The sequence below is a fragment of the Populus alba genome, chromosome 10 (genome assembly GCF_005239225.2).
Source record: "Populus alba chromosome 10, ASM523922v2, whole genome shotgun sequence".
In the NCBI taxonomy this organism is placed as follows: domain Eukaryota; kingdom Viridiplantae; phylum Streptophyta; class Magnoliopsida; order Malpighiales; family Salicaceae; genus Populus; species Populus alba.
This window is the reverse complement of record NC_133293.1, coordinates 16,961,869-16,987,691: the sequence shown is the minus strand read 5'-3', so window position 1 is coordinate 16,987,691 and position 25,823 is coordinate 16,961,869. Positions and strand designations below refer to the sequence as shown.

Below are 25,823 nucleotides of genomic sequence, written 5' to 3'. Positions count from 1 at the left end.
TAAAGATTAGGAGGCGTGTCATTGGAAAATCCTGGAATTTGAGCTGCAATTGTTGACCTGACAGAAGGCGACACACCTCTATTCTCAGGCTTTGTTTTTATATCCTTGGAAAGGTTCGAGGACAGGAAATTTGTTTGACTTGATTTTTGGTTACTGGGTTTGGCTGACTTTGCAATCACATTTGTTTTTCTATTCGAATCTGTTGTGAATTGGGCCCTTTTCTGGTTCAGAATTTGTGCTGCTACCTTGCTGTTCTTATTTTCAGTTGAAGTTGAGATTCTTTGTTTTTGACCTGGGGTTACTGATCTTTGAGGGATCCTATTAGGTTTTGAATTTGGAGTCCTTACTGTTACAGTACTTCCCTTCAATCCGTCTGAATTGTCTGCAAACTGCTTAGAAAAACACATTTAATCACTTGAAGGCCAACACTGTAATGATTCTGAACTCGTCACAGCAGAAGTACAGCTTGTTTTAAATCATTTATCGCCTTGATTACTAGTGAAACATTAGATTTTAGAAATGGTTTTAGACTTGGGAAAAAAAATCAGTTCAAACCATTTTCACGTTGTCATAATGACATTAAATTCCTTTTCAAGAAGAAAACTAGTTCTCAATTTGTCTTAGATATAGGCATAATAGTTATCTTCTTTCGATTTACTAATTCAAGAGCAACATACCCTCGAGAGAGGTTGAATTATCGGCATCTCCCGTTGGACAACGTTTCCCGGGGCGTTCGCTTCCATTTCTAGGGAAGGAAACAGAGGAGTTGCTGGCGGCGTTTTTCAACCTTCATGTATAAAGACAGGGCAACATGCAAATTAATAAATACATGCAGGTTTGACTACACAGACAAGTGCTAAGAGCATGTACTAAATCCTCATTCTTAAGACCTCATTTCTGTTAAGACTATGCACAGTCAAACTTACCAGCAATATTAGGCTCAAACTCATCAGAAACAGGCTGAAGGAGACCGGCAAGCCGGTCTTTTTCGCGTCTATGCAATTCCTTGAACAGTAGAAGATCCTCATCTCTGTCCTTCCTTCCATTGATGAATGGCTCGCTATTCCTGAAGGTAAGGAAACGGCTTGCAAGGATAGAGATGCTCGGTTCACTACTTAAGAAGTGGCAACGTATATTCCAATACAAGAAGGTGAATGTAGGGACTGCCAAGTGGAGCCATGGCCGGCAATGTCTTCTTGGGTCCTTGCCAGTCCAACACAAGGCCACCAAATTCCCGAGCAGCGGGGTATCAATTATTAACAAGTGTTGACAGAAGGACAGATTCTTTCAGCCTATACATTTGGCATCTTCGTGTAATTTCACTCTACGTTTGAGGGAATGTTGGGAGGGCAACGGGAAACATCCGACCGCCCAATTTGAGTTGATACATGTTTTTTTTTTTTCCCCGTTTGAGACATTGAAGTCTAGCAATCTATAGGACCATGTCGTGACCTAACCCAAAAGACACAAGGGCAAAATGAAATGATAACATAAAGGGGGGAGTTCGTTGGTTGTTCCTGGCATTCTTGCTGGCATTTTTGGAATTGCCTTTGCAACTTTTCTTGGCACTGCTTTTGGAGCAAATGTTCTTAAATACATGTGCAAGTTTTGAAGTTGTAGGCTGGCTAAAACTGTACAAATCCATAGTGGAAACCATAATTTTTGGGCTTGGAACTTTGGTCTAACAAGAATTCTTTCAAATTATACATATGAATATAAAAAAATTATTATTTCCTGTAAAAAAACGTGTGATCACCCATCTTTTATAAACCAAATCTTAATGATTTATGATTGGTTACTCTATGTGGCAAAGCAGGTGAGCAGGCCTAGCCCATATTTTATTGGGCTCAATAGAAACCCATTTCTGGTAAATAAGCTTACTTCATAAAATGGGCTCAGATAAAAAATCCTATACACAACTCAATAGTCTTGGTTTATTGGGCCGCAAACCATCATCAGCTCTCGTACTCGATAAAAAATTGAAACCTCTTACGACTAACGACAACATCCCCCCCCTCCCTCCCCCCTCCCCCCTCTCTTTACAGGGACAAAACTTGGTTGCAGAGGCAGTGATATCAGCTGCCCGGTAAAGGGCAAGCAGGAACGCTTTGTCCTCATCAGATCGTGCATTGAGGAAGCTATGCTCCTCTTCCTCTTGCATCACCGCCTCTGTTATCAGAAACCGTAACTTGGTGCTCAGAGCAAGATATATTTCCCCTTTTGTATCATCAAATTTAATAAAATATTCGAAAACAGCCCAACACAGAGCCATTCCTTTCCTTTACAATAATTTTTCATTCTATTCTACAACAACAGTACCATCACCTACAATAACAGCAGCAGCTATTTATAACATCAGCCGCAGCAGCAGAAGCTGCTATTAATCATTTAGAGGAGGCATCGCAACCAAAACTGAGCGATGCATATTCTGCAATAGAGCTTGCATTGGAATCAGTAGTCAAAATTCTTACTGTTTCAAGTAGCCCCGATTACTTTCTTCCATAGCAAAATAAGTCCCAGCGTGAAACCATGGGTTCTGGTATTTAATTCTGGACCTCTCTCTTCTATCTAGTTCAAGAACCATAGTAGACTATTATAGTTCTATTAAGCTCAATCTACCAGTTATATGTATCATTTTACCCTCCTTGCTAATGGGTTTCTCTTCAAAGTTACAATTTCTTGTTGCTTCATGTTTGTGTCTGCAAAAATGTTTTGTTACACTGGTATTTGTTGCGAAAGTTTTCTTTCTGAGACTCTGAAAGCTATTAGAGCATCTCAAATGGAGACGTGGAAAGTTAAAAAATAAAAAAAAATATTTTTTTATATTTTTTTCGTTTATTTTACTTGCTATACGATACTGCTAAGTAAAATATTATTTTACTATTTTTTTTTGTATTTTATAAAATTATTTTGGTTGTGGCATTGGTTTTCTCATAGGTGATTAACTTGAATTAATTTTTTTTTAGAATTTTATTTTTTAATATTAAATTTATTAAGAATGATCTGAATTATTTAAAAATTATTAAATTAATTAAGTTATATCAAATTATTAAAATTTTATATTATTCTTATTATGAAAAAACTAAATGATCTGAATCATGTATTAAATATATTAAAATATAATTAATTTTTTAAAATATATTTTTTTATCATTAGAGTCGATAAAAAAAAACTATATTTACTATACTTAAAAGGCTATATTATTAATTTGACTTTTTTAAATAGTATCTGAGATGAGATGCTCGTGGAGTTGTAAATTCTATTGAGCGTGTTCCGGAAAAAGCTTGCCATTTGCCATTTCTAAGACTACAACATGGTATGTTTACGAAAACTACAACTGGAAAACTTAATGTGTATATGTCGAGCACACAATTTCCACTCAAAAAATTTTACTTTTTCCCTTGGTTTTTTCCTCCGAAAACAGTGAGCTGCTTCTCCCTCTCGTTTGCTGCAAGTTCTCGTCAAAACTTATCTCACAAATGGTCATATAATTATTTAACTCTGAGTAAGTTTTTTTAGCCTCCTTCTATTTGATTTATAGTATTTTCTTTACATATGTTTATTGGAAAGTTAGGGTTAGGGTTTATATGATATGTGAATGATTTTGTTGAAATAATTCGTGTATATGTAATATTATATGCACATGGATATGAATTGATATGGGACTTTGCTTCATGTTAAGCTCCACTTCATTAGTGTGTTTGATGAATTTTGGGTAAGAACTCAGTTAACTTTAGTATTAGAAAGAAAATAGATAAATATATAAGAATTATATAGAAAGATTTATGTAGAAATTCTGGAAAATCTATTAAGGTTGAAAATGGTAAAATCACAGTTTGGTCCTTAGATTTTTGAAAATTATGATTTTGCCCTTAAATTGTGAGAAATTACACTTTAGTCCCTGCTTGTAAATAACAGTTGATGATGTATTATCAAATTTTATTGTTATCCTTTGAATTGGAATTTGATTCTATGATGTATTGAAATGTGTTTAGATACTTCGGAAGCCCCACATTCTGCTTCTTTGTAAGAAATTGGTTGAAGACTGTGGTTATATACTTGTTGAATAGCTATGAGTAATTTATGTAAATTATATCTTTAAGAATAATGTTTATGATATATGTGTGTGCATATGAATTGTGATATATTCATTTTGGTATCATTTGATGGGGATGCATTGATGTGTGCAAATGATGTATTTGATTTGTGCATGTGAGATGTACAAATTATGTATTTGATATGTGCACGTGGAGCATGCAGATAATGTAATTGGTACAACATTTTGAAGCTGTGTGATGGTCAGTCACACCAAATACATGATGCTGTGTTCCTCACTTCCTTGGGAAATTCTAGAGATAACATATTCCTTGGAATTGATAGGGAAAATGGGTGTTATTTGCAGTAGCATTACTTCTTTTGCTATTCATTTTTTTCCTGTGATCATATAAATATTATTTTCAGCTATATAATTCCTGTTCCTGTAAGCAAACATTTTATATCTGGCGTGAAAGAAAGTGGAAAATATATTGGATTCTGCTCTACAGGTCTACCGTGCCAATTAACTGAAAATTTTCAACTGAGAAAGCACTTTCGTATGCGCCCCCCTGAAATGACAGGGGTGCTTGCAAGCAAAATTAATCCTCTGTCAGATGCACATAGAGTCCTGAAAAAAGATGATGTTATCCTTGCATTTGACGGTATGCCTATAACAAATGATGGAACTGGTAATAATGGTTATTACTTATTCAGTTACTCGGTACCATTTAAACTACAATTGTATCTGGTTAACCCAAAATCCTTAATGTCATAGGTCACTATTAGCTTCATCAAGGATTCATGATTTTGTCTTCTCTTCTGTAAATATTGCAATAGATGAGGAACCACATTGATGAATAGATGGAATTGTCACCAAGTTGGTTTAACTTTGGCATAAGCTAACAGTGATTATTGGTTTAACCTTACAGTCTCCATCTATCTATGTTCTATGGATATTAAATGTCTTGTTCATGAAGTAAAAGCTGTGATAGGTTACTTGCTCATGTGTAATAGTTTGATAGCCATGTTTAACAAATGATGTTCAGATATTTGTTAGTTTACTGTGGGGAGAGAATTCAGGTTAGCAGATGGCTAAACAATATATTTTGAGTGCCCACTCTCTTAGATCTGTGCTAGAGCCATGCAGAATGTGGCACTTGAAAGACACAACCTATTTAGCATGATAACTTTTATCGGGGTGAGTGTTTCTACTGTACCAACATTGAATACTGGGATCTTTAGATAATCTCTGACAGATATATCATGCTAATGATCTGTGCCCAAAAGTTCAAGTGAATTTCTTTTATAATTTTTTTCAAGCAAGGGAAGTTGGGGACTGTTTCAGTAACATGCCATTACTTCTAAGGTGCAAGTACTGGATAATATGGATTGTATGGCATAGTCTAGTTATTTAACTAACTTATGATGGTTATATGTGATATAAGGATACAGCTGCTAAAGGCTATGATGGCCTTTTGCATTATTTCAATAACCTTTTTGGATTCTCAATAGTATGGGTAACTAAAGCTTTCAGTGGGGTAGCTTCATTTCTGAGTAATATGGTCTTTAAAGACCATGGCCTTAATGTCATTAGATAGAATGCTTCCAGGATCATATTATTTTTCCTTTTCTTACTCTGCCACTCCATGTTTTTGCTCATGGTGCTGTTTTTGATACATGTGACTTGCCCTTGTACTTTAATTTGTAATTTGACTGGTGCACTCTGCATTGCCTTTTTGAAACTGAGAGCAGAGATAACTTTTGATCACTTGGTGTCTATGAAGAAACCCGATGAAATTGCTTCAGTTAGAGTTTTTAGGGGTGGTGAAGAGCATGAATTCAGTATCACCCTTAGACCTGCAAGTCATAGTTCTGTTTTCTCATTATTTTCTTGTATTGAACATTTTCTTTATTTCACAGATCTATCTTTAGAACAGCAAGCGTCCTGGAACTGACTTATTTAGGATTCTCTACCGTGCTTAAGCAACAACTTCATAATTGTGTAACAGGTGTTTCCTTTATTAACACATGTGCACATGCTTGTGTGCCATCGCATGATTGCAGTGATGATCAGCGATCCATATCTGTGTTCCATTACATAGAAAATCAATGCTTTCTTCATAGTTGCTTACATTCCCAACCTGTTCGTGTTGGAATGGATTGGATTAAGATTATCATCTTAATCCATGGACAGGCTACTGGCTGGTGGCCATATCCACCATGGCTGTATGTTAGATAGGCATAAGAGCTTTGAAATTCAAAATCAATAGATCTGAGAAACATGCTCTAGAACTTTACCAAATTCAACAATGAAAACTTTTATTTTCTTGTCTGCCACCAGAGACTTTTGGTTAGATCATTTTCTTTTGGAGCCTGCAAATATTATGACATTTTCCCTTGTTTGGTCTCAATTTATCAAATAAATCTGCAGTTATTTCTGTCATGAAGTCTTGGATTATCAATGAATATGTTCTTTCTTGTACTTTTAGATCATACTTATTGTTTGATTGATCTCTGAATTTTTATTTTTTATTTTTATTTTGCAGTTGCAGCCCCTAGTTTCTGTTCATCAATTTGATAACCTTCTTAGTTATTACATTTATTCTGGTCTGTTCTTGATCCACTAACACAACCATATCTTCACGAGCATGGAGAAGAATGGTATAATACATCACCTTGTTGATTATGTGAACGTGCATTGAAGGAGCTGCCTAAAAAGGCTGGCCAACAACTCATTATGCTTTGTCAGGTATGCTTGCACCTTTCTTGATACCAAGCACAATTTGGAAGCATTGCTGCTTCTTACTATCAAGGGCAATTTGGTAGTTTTGAGGGGACAACCTTCTTATTTAGTAAGAGTTTTCTGACCACCATCTGTTTTGAGGTTATTGGATTCAGTTAGAAAACACAAAACCTCAATTCCCAAACTGATAAATGCAAGAGAGCTCACAGAACTGAAGTTATTTCCCGTGATCAAATTGCAATCTAGAGAAGAGTTGAAAACTTGTGTGTAAAAAAGATGTCTCTAGATGGCTATTACAATCTCTTTGTAGCTACCTTGTGCTTTAGCTTGCAAATTCTCCCATGGAAAGAAAATTGCAAATTTTGAAGAAAAGCTGCTGTGGTGTCTGTTTGGGTTTGTCTCTTGAAGAAACCTTGCATGTTTTTGGATAGATTTTAATTAATTTTCGAATCTTCAAACAAGGTTTAAAGACAAGTTCTAATCTGTTACATGTGACAGAATTTAGAAGCGAATTGAAAAGGTCACTATTTCTATGGAAGATTTAATTTAGAAGGATACCTTTGTCTCTATCTCACTTTTAAGATTGCGAAGCTTGCTCACTAACATATTGAACTGGGCCAGAATGACATCATATTATCTATTTTCCCTTCCCTCCTGGTGGAAAATTTCTGGTATTATAAATTGATGAGACTGCAATGCAAAATAAAGCTAGGACGTCCTTTGCATGTTGAATTTAGTGCATCTTTACTGACAAGCACTTTTCTGGTTCAGGTGTTCATGGATGATATAAATGCAGGGAATGAGCGTCTTGCAGAGCTACAGGTGCCATCACATTTCCAATTTAGATGCAAACATGCTTTCTCTGTGAACAAGTTTTTCTTAATGCATCGTTAGGTATATGTTATAGGGGCCACAACGATGCTGGTTCGGGCATGAAGAGCAGTCGCGTCATGCAAAAATGCTGAAGTGTAGGGCTGCCGGTCCTGTTTCTGTTAGGACATAACTGGGTAGTGGTCGTATTTGTTTTTCTGTTATACAATAATTTTGTACTAATTGCAGTGGTTATTTGTGCTTAAATGCCTGCTGACAAATATAACTGTGTTGATGGGCAGGTTAAGAAAGTCAATGGACTAGAAGTTGACAATTTGAAGCACCTGTGCGGACTTGTTGAGGACTGTAGTTCAGAGAGCTTGAGGTTTGATTTGGATGATGATAGCGTAATTGCATTGAATTATCAGTCTGCAAAAGTAGCCATTTCTAGAATTTTGAAACGTCACAGAATTACTGTACGAACGGCGACTTCTTTTCTGTTCCATCGGCAGTCTGCTAGAAGAACACAACACAAGCTGATCGATGATGAAGTTGAGTAAATCTGGTTACGCAAGAACCGCTTCACATCACTAAATTAGGTATTCCTCGAATAAGGATGCCTAGATAACCTATATGAAATTATCGAGGCTCCTATCCAATCGCAGAAGCAAGAATCATGGTAAACATGTTTTGCCAGTTGCCATGGTCGGTAACGTTGTGTTACGACAACCTCCGTCCCTCTTTTATTATCATTGTTATTAAAGCTGTAAGTGACCTAGCTGGGGCTTCAGGTTCTGTACTTTTATGTATTTCCCAAGGAGCGTACACGTTTTCCTTGCTTAAAGGTCACGAAGGGCTTTGAATCATAAGAATTAGAGTGGTTGGATTTATTAATTTTGTTCAACTCCCTGTGTTGTGTGCACAAGCAGCACACATGCATTCCCCAAAGAAAAACGAAGGTGATGATACTTCTTAGCACTTTGAATCACCGTAGCTATGCTTCTATTACACTCATCATCAGTGGCGGAGCCACCTGGAGGAAAGAGGCCCGTTATTTTATATTTTTTTAAAATATTTTTTTATATTAAAATATTAATATAACAGCGAATATCTTACAAAAGAAAAAGAAAGAAAGCAAAAAATGACGTTGCTAGAGAAATATCATAATTTGTGGATTTATATCTCAACAGTTTTTATTTTCTTCATAATTTCTTTGCATCTTGATCTGAATTTTTTAATCACGTGGTGAATTAATCAATAAAATAAATAATATTTTGAAAAGTTGAAAATTAAATTTGATAGAATTTTGATATAAAGGTATCCTTGTACCAAATAACAAAAGGTATTGGAAAAAAAATTTAGACATGAAGATAACAAATAACCTAGTATCTAAAAATCCAAAGTATGTAAATACTATCATGAAACTAATTAATTTTTGATAAATCAGTGTATGATCTTTATCCCTGAAAATAAAAAGTTGTTTTGCTACGAACAAAAAGAAAAACTTACTTTTATTTTTCAACTTGATACTAAAATTTGCATTTAAAAAAACATCATATAGTTTCCTTTAACTTACTCTAATGAATTTTTTTTGGGTTTTAAGTTAATAGGCCTAAACTAGTAATTAATTATAAGTCCAATAATAAATATAAACCCTTAAAAAATATTTAATGGACTAGAACAAATCCAAATTTAAAATAATTATTGAATATTAAGTAAAATATAATAATAAAAATAAAATTTTTACGCTAAAATTCTTTCATGTAGTCAGAATCTTTAATTTTTCCACATTCTTTTATATATAAAACACATATCAAAGTAATATTAAATATTTATTAGTAATTTTCCTCCGCATTACCACTGCTCATCATCCAAAGTAATTGAAATTGATAGTTTCTTAAGATTTTAGGACGTATAGAATTACAGCCACAGGACACACGCATTCTGCAGCTAGGTCTAGACAGCCAACTGTAGTGATGTGTGCTGTAGCTTAAGACAAAACATGGGGTATAAGACTTTCTAACCTCTACTCTACTCCAGCGTAAATGGGCTCCTCTCCTACTGTTGACAGTGAGGTAAGACACGTTAATGCAACTTGAACTAATATTTGTGTCTGATTCATGTATGCAGGCGGTCACACACCTCTTTCTTTGCATTTAAAAAATAATGATTAGAGAAAAAAAGTACAGTAAATTACCCTGCCTACATATGAAGTTACAGCTGCAATAACTCTCTTTAATGCAGCAAATTTCTTAAGAAGACTTGTAAATTACGAAATTTCAAGATGTAGGCATCCATACGTCCAGAGGTTGATCTTGTTGACAAGCGAGTATATATATTCCTCATTCATTAAGTGCTATAATTAATTTCAAGGCGTGGTTAATTATGAGAATGGGTTTTTTTAATATAATCTCAAATAAATAATTTGTTAATTTATCGATCAAATTGAAGAAATTGACTTGAAGTTCATTTGGTAACTTTGAGCTTTTACTCGTTTGTTTTTGTTTATCTTTCGGGCTCTTGTTTCCAGAGCCAAGAAAAAAATAAGAGAATTTGGTAAGATTTCAGAAGCTATTTTGACTTTGGAAAGTTATTTGGAAGTCAAAAAGTTGGAAGCTAAAAACATAACTATCAAATCTTGTGTAATCCAATGAATTAGTCTTTGTGTAGCAAAATATTAACTCAACGATGACCTTAAACTCAAAAATAAGAAAAGAAGAAGAAGAAGAAAGAACTCCACAGCTCCCTCCACCGTTAGAATTCGGTAATTAGGCATTGGTATCAAATGTAGAAATACCGACCAGTGCTGAGTTTGAAGGAAGCCGTACATACGCAAATGGCTTGCTAGGCATTGGATTCCCTTTGCAATGAAGCCACCCCCATGCACATTAATGCTCTATCTATGTGCAGTAGTGTTCGTAAAGGCAACGGCACACTAAATTCCATTTGGGTAACTTTATGAGAAAGCGGAAAAATAGATGCAATGCAAATTAATGTGCTTATAATGAATAACCATTATAATTTTGGTTGGTGTATTTCTTCACCGTGTTTGACCAGGAATCCCTTCTCTCTCTCTCTCTCTCTCTATATATATATATATATATATATATATATATATATAAGTGAGAGATTGCGTGAGAATCCATATGGGGGAGTGATGAGAATCCGAATAAGTTAATGGAACCGAGGCCTTGATTGAGTAAAATGTGTTGGATGAGCACGTGTAAATGCCACGGACTTTCAGGGTGTTGCTTGCTCTTTCCTTCATTTTTTCCACAGCCTATAAGCAAAGCTCAGCAACCATCTACTGACATTGGTACATGCTTTCATATGGGCCACGTCATCATCATCATCAACAATCCTTTCGGCTTACATTTACAACGTTGTCTATCTCTGACCAGATTGAAGCCAGAAGCTTTTTCATGTTTTCTGCCCTCTGTGTCTTTTTCTCGATAGATTCCCGGATCATAAATCTGTGCAGTGGAGATTGTATCTTTTTCATAAAGCATCAAGGACTAAATCTCTCATTAACGTAACTCTGCTAACCCCACTAGCAGAAGCAACACTCTTTCTAGGAGGAGGAGGAGGAGGTTGCTGTTCATGAAAAAAATAAATTACGAGATTATCTCTCTTGTCAAGATAAAATATCAAAATGACTTTTAGTATTATCCTATAAAATTGAACAATCAAAGTCCACTGTACATTTAGAAAGGAGAACATTAAAAGAGGACGTGCCCTCTCTCCTTCATCAATGGCTGAGAAAAAATCTCTTCTGTAGTGAATAACTTGGGTTCTTGAACTGAAATTAACTTGAGCTTGACATGTGCATGTCAATGGAAATGTCTGGCGTCGATTTTGAGATTGAAAAAAAGAAAACAATCCACACTTTTTTTTTTAAGTAGAAATTATAAAACGAGGTCATATATATATAGAAATATTGAGCTCCTGTTGGATTTGATTGCAGCTGGGCTAGGAGATCCAATACTATTCATGGACACCAATCCACACGTACTTGAGCACAATCCTCTTAGCTGTGCACTTAAATCCACAGCACGCTGGCCATGGATTAAGACCAAAAAAAAAAGTGCTAATTATTACATAATTAGAAAATTAATTCATTCACATTTTTTGAAGAACTAAATAATTACGGACCCCGAGTCATAAGAGTTGCACTGAATTTGATGCAAATCCACTCTTCTTCGAACGTGATTCAAGGGCCATGGAATCTATCCCCTTGAGTTGACTGGAGGTTGTTCAGAAATATTGAAACCCTAATTCTTTTTTATTATTTTATATATCTTTCTTTTTCCTTGGCAGGACGTTGAAGAAGAGTTCCTTTTCTCCCCAAAGTCTGGATTAGATGCATAACCATACTTAATTATCTCTCATTCTCTCAATCTCATCTTGATCCCTTTTTCTTTTTTCTTTTTTTATCGTGATCTTTCGTCTTTACTAGCACAGCCAAAAATGAAAAACAAAATTGTCATAAATAGTGTTATTATGTTTTTCTTCTCGTTTTTTTTTTTTTTTCTTTTTTGATTAATCATGGTTTAGAAACTTTAATTACGTGCTAACACTTCAAATCAATGAGAAAAAGGCGGTCATCATTTAACAACAAAATGCCAAGATGTCTAAGAATGGATTAAAGTGGATAATTATGTCTGGCTACAGAAGAAGATGTGAAAGTGGACCGTATAGTTTATTGCGGGAGACATTTTGTTTTATCTCTTGGGAGTTTTCAGCTTGGATACCTAGCTGGTAGGGGTTTTTTAAAAAGAAAGAAAAAAGAAATCATTATTTTAAAAAGAGAAATAAATAAGGGAAACATACAGACAGGAATAGAAGAATAGAAGGTGGAATAAAAGGAATAGAAGGAGAATTCTTCTTCATTCCTCTCTCCTTCTCTGACTCTTGACTCAGTGCATGTATTTATGTGCGCAACTGTTGACAAATAGATATATGGGGATGATCATGCATTAAAAAATCTGTCGGCATTCGCAATTGACAGTTAAGCAGATTTTCTTCATTTTAATGAGGCAATTCTGGGGATAAGGTCTCCCGTTCAAAGGACATTTACCAAAGGCTTATCACAACCTCATCACAAAAGACATAACCAGCTTGCCATTGCCCTCTTCATTTTTCCTCTTTCTCTCCATTTTTTTATTGTTTTTCCTTTATTTCTGTTCCCATCGATCTTAGGTTTGCGATCACTCTTCTTTAATTAACACTTGCACCGATCCACACATATCTGTATCTCTATATCGTTCTAATTCAAAGCCTCTTAAAAAGGCACACGAATGCATACACACACCGTGCCCTTGAAGTAAATTAAGGACTTTGGCCGCCCCCGCCGCTTGCTTTTTGCCGTTTAGGTTGTCTTCTTTCCTTTGTCACAGACAGAGCTCTTGATTTCCAACTGCTAAGGTCTGCTTTGTTTGCCTCCTTGTTTCCTTTATCACCGTCATCTTTCATCTTTTTGCTCCTTTCCTTTGTTGCAAAGTTTTTTTCTTTTTTCCTTTTTAAGGAAGATTTTTGTTGTGGTTTTCTGTCAAAATTCAGCTGTGATGTGTTTGAGAAGAAAAATGAGCTAATCCTGCCTTTATTTTTCTTTTACCCTATCTCTTGCTGTTCAGTTTAATACTAAAAAGAAATTTTCATGGTTTGTCATGAAAGAAGCAACACTTTAATTATTTCATGCCATGTAAAATGAAAAGAAGAAAGAAATGGCTAGCATAAAAGGTAGGGTTTACATGCTTAACCTAAAATAATGCCAATGATCTGATCTGCTCCTTTTACGTACATGACCATAGACAGGAATCCGAGTCTCGTATTGTGAAGAACAAAGAGTACTGTTCTCAAGATTTAAGCAGCTACGTTCTTAGAAATTCCTTCTTGAAAGAAATGATGATATATATATATTTCATGGATCTTCTTTTCTTGTTTTTAATGTGGATCTTGCAAACTAATTAAGGTGATTCTAACGGCCTACCATGCATGTTTGTAAACATATTCAGTATTTTCCACGGTTTATCATGGAACATATTCCCTAATCTTTGACCTAGGGTTAAGGTATTTTAAGTTTTTTTTTTTTTACAGAAACCCTATGATTTTTATTTACCATAAAATGTTCTCTATATGTTCGGTGTGCTGTCCTTTTCTTCGCATACAAGCATATTTTTCTTAATTACTGTCATGCTTTTGAAGTTTCAGGACAACAACAGATACTAGATTTAAGGGAGAATGATGGCAGGAAACGGACAACTATCAGTTCCTCCAGGTTTCAGATTCCATCCAACAGATGAAGAGCTTCTGTACTATTATCTGAGGAAGAAGGTCTCGTATGAAGCCATTGACCTGGATGTTATCAGGGAGGTGGACCTCAATAAACTTGAGCCATGGGATCTCAAAGGTTAGTCGATTATTTCTTCTTGCTCATCTTGAAATTCTTCTTATCAGTTTAGGGTGGTAAGTTGGAACCCTAAATAATTCTATACATACGCACGTTATGACTTTTCTGGCATTGTAAATATTGGATGTTTCCGATGAAGTAACCCAACACTTTGAACTTAAAAATCCCCACATAGCTAGTTCGGGCTGTTAGTAAGTAATGTAAAAACATTAACTTCATCAAAACCTCATCTTACAACTAGGTTTTTGAAAGAGTGGTTTTTTTTATATAAAAAAAAAAACTCACGTAATTAGTGGTGAGTTAGACGTGATTATGAGTTTAGGGTTATAGAGCTCACTAGGCAATTATAAGTTCGAGCTGTAATATTACAGTATGAAATCGATCTCATCGAACCCAAATCAATAATCATCATTTCTTCTTGTGGAAATACAGAGAAATGCAGGATTGGTTCGGGTCCTCAAAATGAGTGGTATTTCTTCAGCCACAAGGACAAGAAATATCCAACCGGGACTAGAACAAACCGGGCAACCACCGCAGGTTTTTGGAAAGCAACGGGAAGGGATAAGGCCATCCATCTTAGCAACTCTCAGAGGATTGGTATGAGAAAAACCCTAGTCTTCTACACTGGACGTGCTCCTCATGGTCAAAAGACTGATTGGATCATGCATGAGTACCGCTTGGATGATGACAACTCTGAGGTTCAGGTAAATAATACACCACCTAGGATCAAGAGTTCTTTTTTCAAGAAAAATGAAAATATTAGGTATAGTTCACCATTGTCCCAAGATCTTGGTTTCCTTCTTGGCTCATGATTTTTGTAGGGGGGGTTTGCTTAATTAAGCTACGTACAAGATGGGTGGAATCTCAGATTCTAGCAAAGTTCATTGGTTAAAATTAAATGAAAATAGAGCACTGATATAAAGTTGCTATTTTTGCAGGAAGATGGCTGGGTTGTCTGTAGGGTTTTCAAGAAGAAGAATCAAACTAGAGGTTTCCTACCAGAAATTTCTCAAGAAGAACACTTCTCTCAAATGAAGGCTAGCGCTTCTTCTCTTCCACTGGAGCCAAAACAAAACCATATGCAATCAATATATGATCATGACTATACCTTTGATGGCTCCATGCATCTCCCACAGTTATTTAGTCCGGAATCAGCTGTTGCCCCATCATTTGTATCACCTCTCTCTTTGAACAACATGGACGACATTGAGTGCTCACAGAACTTGTTGAGGTTAACATCTACTGGTTGTGGACTTGTGCAGCCTGCAGGGAGGTTCAATGGTGATTGGTCATTTCTGGATAAGCTTCTTGCTTCTCAACAAAACCTGGATCATCATCAGCACTACCAAAACAAAGGCAATTCTTCATCCCAAATTGTTGACCATGTGGGTGCTTCAACTCAGAAATTCCCATTTCAATACCTTGGCTTTGAGACTGACATTCTGAGATTTTCCAAGTAGAGTTTCGACGTTCCAAGTCATTAACCGTACTGCTGCATCTTATTCTTCTTAAACTGAAGGGAGCATGTATTTTTATTCATAACAGGGATGGGGAATCCATATCAATTATGTTCTTGCTATTTTATGAGTTGGTTTTTTATTATTAAAATGTATATATAGAAAGTTCAGGACAAGATCCTTAATTCATCCGATTATCCCTTTTTTTTTTTATCTATTTTATTTCTTTCTTTTTACCATTTGCGTTGCATGCCTTTTTCTTTTTTTGTCAGAGAAAATGAGTGTTAACCGATGGAAAACACCCCCCTCCCCCCTCGACTCCTATCTATTCTAATATGTTAAAACTCGAACATATATAGAACTAAGAAGATGCAAATCGTTAAATTTTTAATTAATATAGATAGAAGAGTCATCATTTAGGATTTTGTGCAGCATTATTTTCCTTTTGTTTTGCTTCGTAAAACACAAGAAAGTATAGTAAATCTTGAGTTGTATAGAAGCTAGTCTTCCTACAGAATAACATGGTAAAGGTGGTCCTCCTACAAACCCCTAAATTCTTACATCTTATAAAGGATTAAACCTAATACCTAGTGGATATACGTACGTCGCCTTAAACGCCAGGCATCCTCTTGGATAAACTGCAACATTTCAGTTCTTAAAATTACAGCATAATTAGGGACAGATAAAAAACACTTTTTTTCCCAGTTTTCTAATCCCTCCTGATTCCTATCAGTAGTGACCGACAGTAACTCATCAGGCAGCGTGCAACATAATTGGATGTATATTCTTGCATGTAACATGTCACCATCAAACAAAATATTGTACCGGAAGTAAGAAGTTTAAATTGTAATGCAACATTTCTTAAAATCTTCAACATATACGGTCTGGGATGTCTCAAACTATGTGGTGTTACTTGGTAACAAGGCAAAGGTTGCGGCTGATAGAAGCCTATCGCAACTTCAAAACAAAAATGATTTTTCAGTACAGAATAAAGCAAAACTACAGCTTCCAAAACTATATATTGCCGTATCAGATGGTAAGAACTCATTGTACTTAAATATCTATTCAGGAAAATTGCGGGCCACAACATTATGAAATTATTGACATGCTCGCAAGTGCATTTAATGAGGAGATGCACACCATTATCCCTAAACCAGATGGCTCGTCACCATAGCAAAACAAAAAATTTCTCGACCACATTAATCATAATTAATTTGAAAATCCAGATGCCTAGGATTGGAAGACAGAAAGCTTATTTTATCACAAAATGTGTGAAAAGGAAAACCACCTTGCCATGAAATTTCAAAAATTGCTAGAGTAAAATAAAGCCATATCCTAATAGGTCATCCTCACATGGTTGATATGAAACAAGAAACATAATGACAGGTGTGACTCAAATTCACTCGAGTGAGAAAGTAATAAGACCATATCTTGGGACCAGGATAAACCATAAAAACAGACAGTATATTTACTATTCATCCTTGCAAAAGTCTTACTCGTACGCGTAAAGGCAGCAGAAGTATGAAATTTCCGTAACTTTCATTCTTTGCAACCATTTGGGGGGGAAACTATTGAAAAACATCAAACTTGTCCGTGACATACAAGAGAAATATTTAAGAAAATGGAATGTCTGCAAATGCCTCCGAGCAACAGAAGTTTACACATCCATTGCCTTACAAAGTTAGAAGCGCGGCCGAAAGAGAGGAGGATGGCCGGTCAATGCGTGAGGAGAGAACCAATCAATTGATTGCCAAAAGTATTCACCAGGGATGCCTGCTTCTGTCATGGTGTATCACTGCAACCAGTATCAATTCCTATGTTGATGATAGAAGGGTTGACTTGAAAACACATTCCTTCTTCTAAGACAAATTAACAGCCAAAATTCCCACTTGACGAGGACACTTGGTCCAACAAGAGGGTGATGCTGCAACTCAAGCCCATAGTTTACTGACAAACTGGAAAATTTCATTGTTACCAGAGTTCGGACTCCACAACCTTCTCCTAAGCCAAGTCACTTGAAAGCTAAAATAATCTACCCCATACTCAACGGCTGTACAAAGAAAAACCGAAGACTATTGAAAGCCCTTCAAAAACTGAAACCATAATCAGAGCGCACTTCCTTAATGGTGCACGCCATTGCCATTGCTATATACACCATTTAGTGATCCATTGGAAGACTTAATGGCATTCCCGTTTTGGTAGGTTTTCACTGATGGTTTTCCATTGCTTATTCCATTTGGCAATAGCTTGCTTTCATTACCATAATTTTGTAAGACAGCGTCCAACTGCCCACTTGCTGCTGCTATAAGTCCTGTGACATGGAAAAGGAACTGAGATAATACCGGGTAGGAAGATGCTCAAACATGCATTTGACCAGGCATGGCATAGAATGGACTCCGTGTGCTCAGATTGCCCAAGCCAAATGCACAAGAATAATGAGGTGAAAATGATGGTGGTGACTACTCCATCACCTTGGAAGTTGATAGCAATATTAGGTATCAAAACTAAAATAGAGCTTCTCAAAAGAGGAAACAACAGGTGCAGACTGGAAATAATTTTTTTCCCTAGATTATATAATTTCTAATGAACTTGTTATCAAGTTTGAGCCCAGCTGCAGTAATGACCTTCAGACAGCACCCTTCAAAATTTAGCATCAACTAAAGTACACACGTACAGGCGCTCATCAGGGATAAGAACAGCCAACATAAGGTCAAATAATTTATTGATATCCATCTAATGCCAAACGATACTTTATTAAATGCCAATGAACAGAGTTGTGATGAGTAGATATAATACCTAAGAAAAGAGCCGAAGGTTTTCCTGGCCTTGACTTGAATTCAGGATGGAACTGGGTACCAACAAAGTATGGATGACTCGGTAGTTCAATGATCTGGTCAAAATAACAGTAGAATGCTCATTACCATCTAACACGAAATGTAATACAAACTTCGTGGAAAACATTACTTGCCATGCTTTCACAGAAACTTACCTCCATGCGCTGACCAGTTTCATCTCTGCCAACAAATGATAGACCAGCATTTTCAAATTGTGGTACCATGTTTGGATTGACCTGTTTAAAAATAAACAATTTCTTAGGAATCTGGTGGTTACAAGAGCTCGATTTATTGCACTTTTTTTCTTCATGCAGAGTACTTTCGCAGATTTGCCTATGGGAAAAGTTACCTCATATCTATGCCGATGACGCTCATCAACAAAACTGGCATTGCTGTACCTAAACACAGATACGGATGATTAATCAGGCGAGCTAAAGTAAAAGAAAAAAAAATGTTTGATTCAGCCATCTTTTTTCTGTTTCATGAGTGTGCATAAACATCTAATGAAGTCTTCAGAGTAAATAAAAATATGAATTTGTGCTTAGGAAGATAATACTAAGAAGAAAGCATACAGTGGCATACTCTAAATCAAGTCATGTAGTGAGATGGAAGTACAAGAATGTGAAATAGTAAAAAATCTTACAACTTTGCAGATTTGCAATTCGGAACTTTGAAATAAGTCCTCCTTGACCCCAGACGCATAGTTCCCCCCATGTAAGTTTTTGAACCCTGTCAAATAAAACAAAGTTATAGCAAATAGCTTCAGCATACGGAACAAGAATTGACAAAGTTCCACAGGTACAGTCAGGACTGTAGAACTACATACCTCTGGCATAAAAATGACACAAGGATGGGAAGTTTCAGGATCAAATTCTGTACTGTTTGCATCATGCAAACCAAGAGCGGATCGTGCAAATTCAATAACAGCAATTTGCATCCCCAGACAAATGCCCAGAAATGGAACTTTGTTCTCGCGAGCATACTTAGCAGCAAGAATTTTTCCTTGAACCCCTCTATCACCAAACCCTCCTGGAACTAGAACACCATCGGATCCCTGCATTGAATACAATCTCAGAAGGCCAATTAAGAAAATAATAAATAAAAAAAGAACAAAGAAAAAAAAGCAACCAGTGGAGCATCAACTTAAAACACAGATCTAAGATCACCTTCAAAAGATCCCAAGCATTTTTATAAACATCAGGTGCCTGCAAGGGAAAAAGTAGTCAAAATTCAAATTCTACAAATACTAAATTGTAACAAACAGCATAGGATATTGTTTTTTTCTTCATCAAAAAAGAAATCATCTTTTTCTTTTTGAAGAGAGGGGGGTTGATGGTGTGAGTGGATCTTAAGATTGCAATGTAGAAGTTGGACTTTTGTTGACCTCTGTAGCAGTAACATCTTCAAGATCACCTGCAGCAACCCATTCTACAACAAGCTTCCGCCGGCAAGCGACAGAAGCATGCAAAAGAGCCTGCAACAATAATCCAAAACTTAAGATATGATATCTCATAAGTTCTGTCAATGCAATATAACAAAATCCAAACAAAGAATACACCCCTTTCAGAACTCTTTTATCATAAATGGTGTGGGTGGGGCTTCCTCTTCTAGAATGAGGAAAGGCAACATAACATTTCTAATAGATTTTATGTTCAGTATAATTAGTTGAATGGAGATTAAGCCCTGTTCATCAAAGAGCATAATGCACATATAATCTTTAGATGTTTGAAGCCCACCTAATGTCATAGTTTTTTCATGGTCAGGGAACATACTATAGCTCTGGAAATAATATGCACATGCTTGTAACTTATAATGCAGAAAAAGCTTGCAACTGAGAATATGACCCAGAAAATGGTAAAACAGGTACAAAAGAACTCACCTTCAAAACAGAGAGGTAAGAATCTGATAGTCCAGTATATTTTCCAACCATGGCAATTCTAACCTGCAATAACCAATAAGAGCACGGTAAGATGGAATAGAAATGTAAATATCAATTTGCATCGGGGATTATCTTTGTGACTCACAGGTTCATGCAGTATGTCATAGACTCTTGTCCTAGCAGTCCACTCCTGTAAATCAGGCTCCCTGGCAACACTGAAGATTATGGAAATGTTAATACTCTGGTTAAAAACACTATAAGGCTGATGCAACAACGGTACCATTATGAACATATAGAGCGAGAGAGAGAGAGATCATGCAGCAAATGAAAAGAAAAAGAAATTACAAAGGAAACAAATAGTGAGTTCAGTTCATAACACAAACCCTAGAAGATTCAGTCCTTTTAAGATTGCTTCATGTGCCTTCTGATCCTAATTATGTTAAAAGACAACAATTAAGGGAAAAATCAGAGGAAGTTCTTGTTTGAAGAATAGTACACCAAAATAAAAATTATAAAAAAATCAGAAACCCCACAGAAAACTACTCACTCTTAGTAGCAGAGGAATGTGCCAGATGTTTGGGACATCATACAGGGTGAGTATGTTTTCAGCCTGCACACAAAGCCAAATTGTCAGAACCAGTAACCGTGTTTAATAAAAGCCAAACAAAACAATAAAAGTGTTTATCTTGCATTACTGCCACATGACAAAATTGGGATAGTTTGGCCTTAACATTGTCTTCCAGTGCCTGTTAAAGAAAGTTTAGAATCAGGCGCCTACAACACAGATCACGAAGGAAATATGAAATAGAAACAAGCAACGAGCAACGAGAAAAATTAGGAGAACCTTTGTGCTGCGACAAGCTAGAATGTTCGGAGTCAATCCAAGTCCTCTAAGCCCCCTAACACTATGCTGGGTAGGCTTCGTTTTCTACAAGTCAACATTCATACACAGCAAAAGTTAGAGGCCATACAACTTACACGTAGTAAAGTCAACACAATGCACAAGAAAGTGCTTTAGTCAGCTGCATGTGTCAAACCAAAAATAAATGTACAAAACCATGTTAAGAAAGACAAAACTCTATAAGTACCTGTTCACCAACAACATTGAGAACAGGTACTAGGCTGACATGGATCAAGCAGAAATTTCCAGGGCCTAAAAAAAAGCAGCAGCTAAGTGTGTACTGAAACCCATCTAAAAAAATCTCTTCTTATAAGCCTGTAAAATAGAGGCCCAGAAAAACATCAACTTACCCACGTGATAAGAGAACTGGCCAAGTGCCTCAATAAACGGCATAGATTCAATGTCCCCTGCATTAAATAAGGTTCATTTTAAGCAAACAAAATAACAAGGGAAACAGCTTATCTGACGCACAGCAACAGGAATTTCAGTACCTATAGTTCCACCAAGTTCAATGACACAAACATCAGCTGGACCTTCTTTTCCATCCACTGGTATGGAGGCTACACGCTCTATCCACTCTTGGATGGCATCTGTGATGTGTGGAACTACCTGCAGAACAACAATCAAAATAAAAATTTAACTTCATGGTAAATTATGACAGACTTCAGTCGGGAACAACAGAATGTGGAACAGACCTGCACAGTCTTTCCAAGATAATCTCCTCTCCTCTCCTTCTCGAGAACAGACTGTTTAATCAAAGACACAAACTTCAGAATAGCAAGAAACTAGATTAAAGCTGCATCTGATTCATAAAATTTACTTTATTCACGATCCTGGAGACATTCACTACCTGGTATATTTTTCCAGTGGTGATATTATTGTCACGGGTTAACTTAATGTCTAGAAAACGCTCATAGTTACCAAGGTCCAAATCCACCTTTTACATAAAAAAGAAGTAATCATTAATCCTCTTTACAGGAAGCATGTTAATAATGGAAGTGTGGAATTGACACTGAAGACGGTGCTCGAGAAATATTGAGTGGAAAATAATTTATTCAGTGAACTTACCTCGCCGCCATCATCTAAGACAAAGACCTCCCCATGCTCAAAAGGAGACATAGTGCCCGCATCAGTATTTAGGTAAGGGTCTGGAAATATAACCGAGCACAAGGTAAAGCTATTGAAACAATTAACATCAACATCCAAAGATATTGAAGGCATCCCGTGATAACGAATTCCAAGATGGAATCATATAACAACTTCAACAAACAATGCGACCACCCTTCAATTTTTTTCTTTCATTTGAATTGTGAGTCGGGGACTAGAGGATCAGATGAGACAGATAATTTAAAATGGTATCCAGCCAAGTTCAGAGGCAGTGTTAAAAAGAAACAAAATTTCAACTGCGGACCAACTTTCACAAATGAAAACCTTACCCAAAATCCAACAAGCTTCAAGACTTTCAAACATAAAAACCTTAAGTAAAACAAACTAATCAATTAAAAACAAAGAACAAACCAACAAGAACAAACTATCAATCCAGTACTTAATCAAATTTAAATGGAAAACCAACATAAAGTCGGTACAATCTCAATCAGGAAGACATTATTAAAAGAACAAAATATACCAATCTTAATAGAAGTAACTCGAAGGCCGCAGGCTTTGAGGAGAAGACCAATACTACTGGCTGTAACACCTTTGCCAAGTCCACTAACCACACCACCAGTAACCAATACGTACTTCATTGTCAATGCTTCTGATACAAAGAACAGAACTTTACAGTTCAATACCAAAAACTCACAAAAGTAGACACACAAAAATGCACCAGAAAGCAAGCGAGCATGCAGCAGATGCAGGTATGGATAAATGGTGAAAAAACGAAACTTAAAAAAAGAAATAAAGGGTGTCTTGGTGCTGACAAAACCAATGAATAAATGAGAATAAAAAGTAGAGAGGTTCATCAAAGGAGAATAGATAAGAAACATAGATATTGTACCCAAAGTGGGTTTTGGTGTGAATAATGAGAAAACAACCTTTTTTTCAATGACGGTCTTTACAAAGCCAACCCTCACTTTCTTTTTTCTTTTTTTGCTTCTGCTTCTTCTGCTTTTTAGCGAATATATGGTGGTGTTCTTTCTTCCCTTCTTAGTCTAGGAAAGGAAAGATATGAGCAAAAGAGTACTCTTTCTCTCTTTCAAATCAAACAAAACCCACGAATGGGATAATAGAAACAATCAAGATCAAGATAAAGAATGAAAGATGCTCAAAAAACCTTCCCTCCCTAAACCCATCAAAGGGCCTTCTCTCCTCTCTTGTGTTTTTGCTTCAGGGGCGGCGGGTTTGAGATGCGTTCTTTCCACTCCTTATATCATGTAGTCGTAGTATTTTTATTTTTATTTTTATTTTTATTTTCGTGCAAAAAAAATACTAGTAGTATTAGTTTTCAAAGTTTTTGACTATTCTTGCCCCTAGGGTTTTCTTTTCTTTTTTTTCTTGTTTCTTTTTCATTAAGTTAATGCTTGGGGGCTAAGTTGAACTATCAGTTGTTTATTAAATTTTAATTTGTTTTATTTTAAATTAATTTTTTAATGTTTTGTTATATTAACATCAAAATAAATTTTTTAAAAAAAATTATTATTTTAATATATTTTAAAAAAACACTTTAAAAAATTCTTAAATAAAATATTGAGAGAGGTTAAAAAAATAAGAAGGGAGAAAGGGTAAAAAGAAGAAGAAGAGAGAATCCTTCGCTTGCTTTACGTGGTAGTTTCTATAAAAGGTTTTCTGCAATGAATGAGGAATAAAAGAGAGAGAGAGAGATGGCTATGATGGATTCACTTGCACCAAATACAAAATGACAAAAATAGATTTTTTTGAGGGAGGTTTTTATACAAAAGAAAGCAACACGTGGCACTCGAATCTAGTCCACTGCAAATTTTATTTTTTTGAGGGAGTTTAAAATGTACTATTTTTTTACACCCCCTGGTGGTCTTCAAGAAAATGCCAAAAACAGGTCATGGTGAAATGCAAAAAACCTGAGACCGAGCTCAACGAGGACTTTTGCAGCACTGTTTGGCCTTGGGCTTTGAACCATGTTGATTTATTTCATTAGTTTACATTATCCCTAGCTTAGTTTGCGTGCTTAGTTTGCGTGCTTAGTTTGCGTGTTTGTTAGTGTGGTGGTGATTGTTTTTTAAATAGTTTTTTATTCTGAAATATATGCAAATAATGTTTTTTTATTTTTTAAAAATCATTTTTGACATTAGCATATTAAAACGATTCAAAAGGTACAAACCACACTTAATTTTAGCAAAAAAAAATAATTAAAATTTAATGAAACGCAGGTACAAATACAATACCAAACGGTGTCGTAACATCTTTAAGGCTTTCCCCTCGTTTCCTTTCCTTTGTTTTGTTTTGTTTTTTTTTTAGTTTTGTGTTTTTGATAATGGCTTAACTTTGCCTTCTCCTTTTAACTTGCTTTCATGCCCTGTTTTGGTTTTAGACCTTGGAGGTTGTTTCCTCCTCTCCATTTTCGTTAGCTTGAGTTCTAATTTAGAGCGTGCTTGGATATACGGGTCAAACCGTATTTTTAACATATATGTAAATTTATTTTGGTAAAAATTAATATTTTTTATGTTTTAGTCTTATTTTAAAATAATTTTTAAAAAATAAAAAATATATTAATTTAATTCATTTTAAAATAAAAAATATTTTAAAAAATAAATGTAACTATACACTCAGACAAACAGACACTTGAGAGAATTAAAAAGAACTGTTAGTGCGTGGACTGTGGACCGGCTGCACATGACCTCAAACTTTGTGAAGTCTATTTTTTTAAAAGAAAAAAAGAGCTTTTGTCTTGTAGTTTTAGCTACTGTCTCGCAATCTAGGAAAAAACAATTTAATTTTTTGTTAAAAAAAATTGCTAAGAGGGCACAGGTGTGTGGAAAAGTCACGTTTTGATTTATAAACCTGGTTAGGTTGAATAAGCTTATTTTATTTAGTAAGATGACAAAAAAAAAATGGTAAATGATATGATTAAAAAAGGGTAAATGATATCAGGTGAATCAAACTAAGAAATAAAAAAGTGATCATAAAAAAATGGTTTTTATTGAAAGAAAAAAACAACCAAAGTTACATTTTAATATAATTAAACATTGTGAAAAAAATAATTCAAACCAACTCGAGTGTCCTTACTCTCACTTAATCTGACAACTCGTGTGAATTGTACAACACAATAAAAGACAAGCCATGAAAAGTTAGGGGGGGAGAATGAACCTAAAAAAAAACAATGTTAAAAAAAAAAAGGATAGATATCATCTGGATTAACTTTTCGAACCCATGATTTAAGTCAAGAACTCAGTGTAATTCAACTAGAAAAAAACATGACTTTTAATTCCAAACCAACTCAAGGTTAGAGGATGAAACTGAAAAAAATAATTAATTTGACAACCCCCAAAAAAAATTAATCTAAAAAAATAACGATTAAATGTTAAACAAAAACAAAATAAAAGAAAAAATAATATTATTTGATTTAAGGGTGGAATTGAAAAAAATCTTATATTCCACAAAAGAATCAAAACAAAAAATAGAAGTAAAAGAAAGATGATCAAATCTAAAATAAAAACATAACAAAAGGGAAAATAACATTTCAATGAAAGGCAAAATTGAAAACAAATTTAAAGGTATTTTAAAATATCAAGATGAAAATTAAACAATAGAAAACAAAAGGATTAAAACATAAACTTAAAC

At 35.3% G+C, this 25,823-nt stretch overlaps 2 protein-coding genes and 1 long non-coding RNA gene across 7 annotated transcripts; 2 read left to right on the top strand and 1 right to left on the bottom strand.

Moving 5' to 3' along the window:
• The first annotated feature begins 2,032 nt into the window (after positions 1-2,032).
• On the top strand, positions 2,033-8,485 carry LOC118043123 (uncharacterized). 3 transcript variants are annotated; one of them, XR_004686576.2, is made up of 7 exons: positions 2,033-2,539; positions 3,226-3,316; positions 3,425-3,505; positions 6,582-6,784; positions 7,550-7,600; positions 7,686-7,785; positions 7,891-8,485. It is a non-coding gene; the product is annotated as an uncharacterized lncRNA (long non-coding RNA). The 3 variants fall into 3 exon arrangements; XR_012170844.1 differs by lacking the exon at positions 2,033-2,539 and having other exon boundaries at positions 3,073-3,505; positions 7,673-7,785; XR_012170843.1 differs by lacking the exon at positions 2,033-2,539 and having other exon boundaries at positions 3,092-3,505.
• A 4,050-nt stretch (positions 8,486-12,535) lies between these two features.
• Positions 12,536-15,643, top strand: LOC118043122 (protein SOMBRERO). Of its 2 annotated transcripts, none has more exons than XM_035050972.2 (4): positions 12,536-13,012; positions 13,799-13,997; positions 14,430-14,701; positions 14,936-15,643. In XM_035050972.2, exons 2-4 carry the CDS (start codon positions 13,829-13,831, stop codon positions 15,455-15,457), a joined length of 963 nt encoding a protein of 320 aa, XP_034906863.1. In that variant the 5' UTR covers positions 12,536-13,012; positions 13,799-13,828; the 3' UTR covers positions 15,458-15,643. The 2 variants fall into 2 exon arrangements, with proteins under 2 accessions (XP_034906863.1, XP_034906862.1); XM_035050971.2 differs by having other exon boundaries at positions 12,537-13,012; positions 13,793-13,997.
• Positions 15,644-16,897: 1,254 nt separating this feature from the next.
• Positions 16,898-23,436, bottom strand: LOC118043121 (uncharacterized). Of its 2 annotated transcripts, none has more exons than XM_035050967.2 (22): positions 23,103-23,436; positions 22,696-22,826; positions 22,137-22,216; positions 21,919-22,005; positions 21,764-21,814; positions 21,560-21,677; positions 21,419-21,475; positions 21,256-21,320; positions 21,012-21,095; positions 20,863-20,913; positions 20,715-20,777; positions 20,551-20,597; positions 20,313-20,382; positions 20,168-20,230; positions 19,673-19,762; positions 19,455-19,493; positions 19,115-19,342; positions 18,932-19,017; positions 18,638-18,686; positions 18,444-18,524; positions 18,251-18,344; positions 16,898-17,765 (listed from the first exon to the last, which is right to left on the bottom strand). In XM_035050967.2, exons 2-22 carry the CDS (start codon positions 22,811-22,813, stop codon positions 17,575-17,577), a joined length of 1,812 nt encoding a protein of 603 aa, XP_034906858.1. In that variant the 5' UTR covers positions 22,814-22,826; positions 23,103-23,436; the 3' UTR covers positions 16,898-17,574. The 2 variants fall into 2 exon arrangements, with proteins under 2 accessions (XP_034906858.1, XP_034906859.1); XM_035050968.2 differs by having other exon boundaries at positions 22,696-22,821; positions 23,102-23,435.
• Between the last annotated feature and the right edge of the window lie 2,387 nt (positions 23,437-25,823).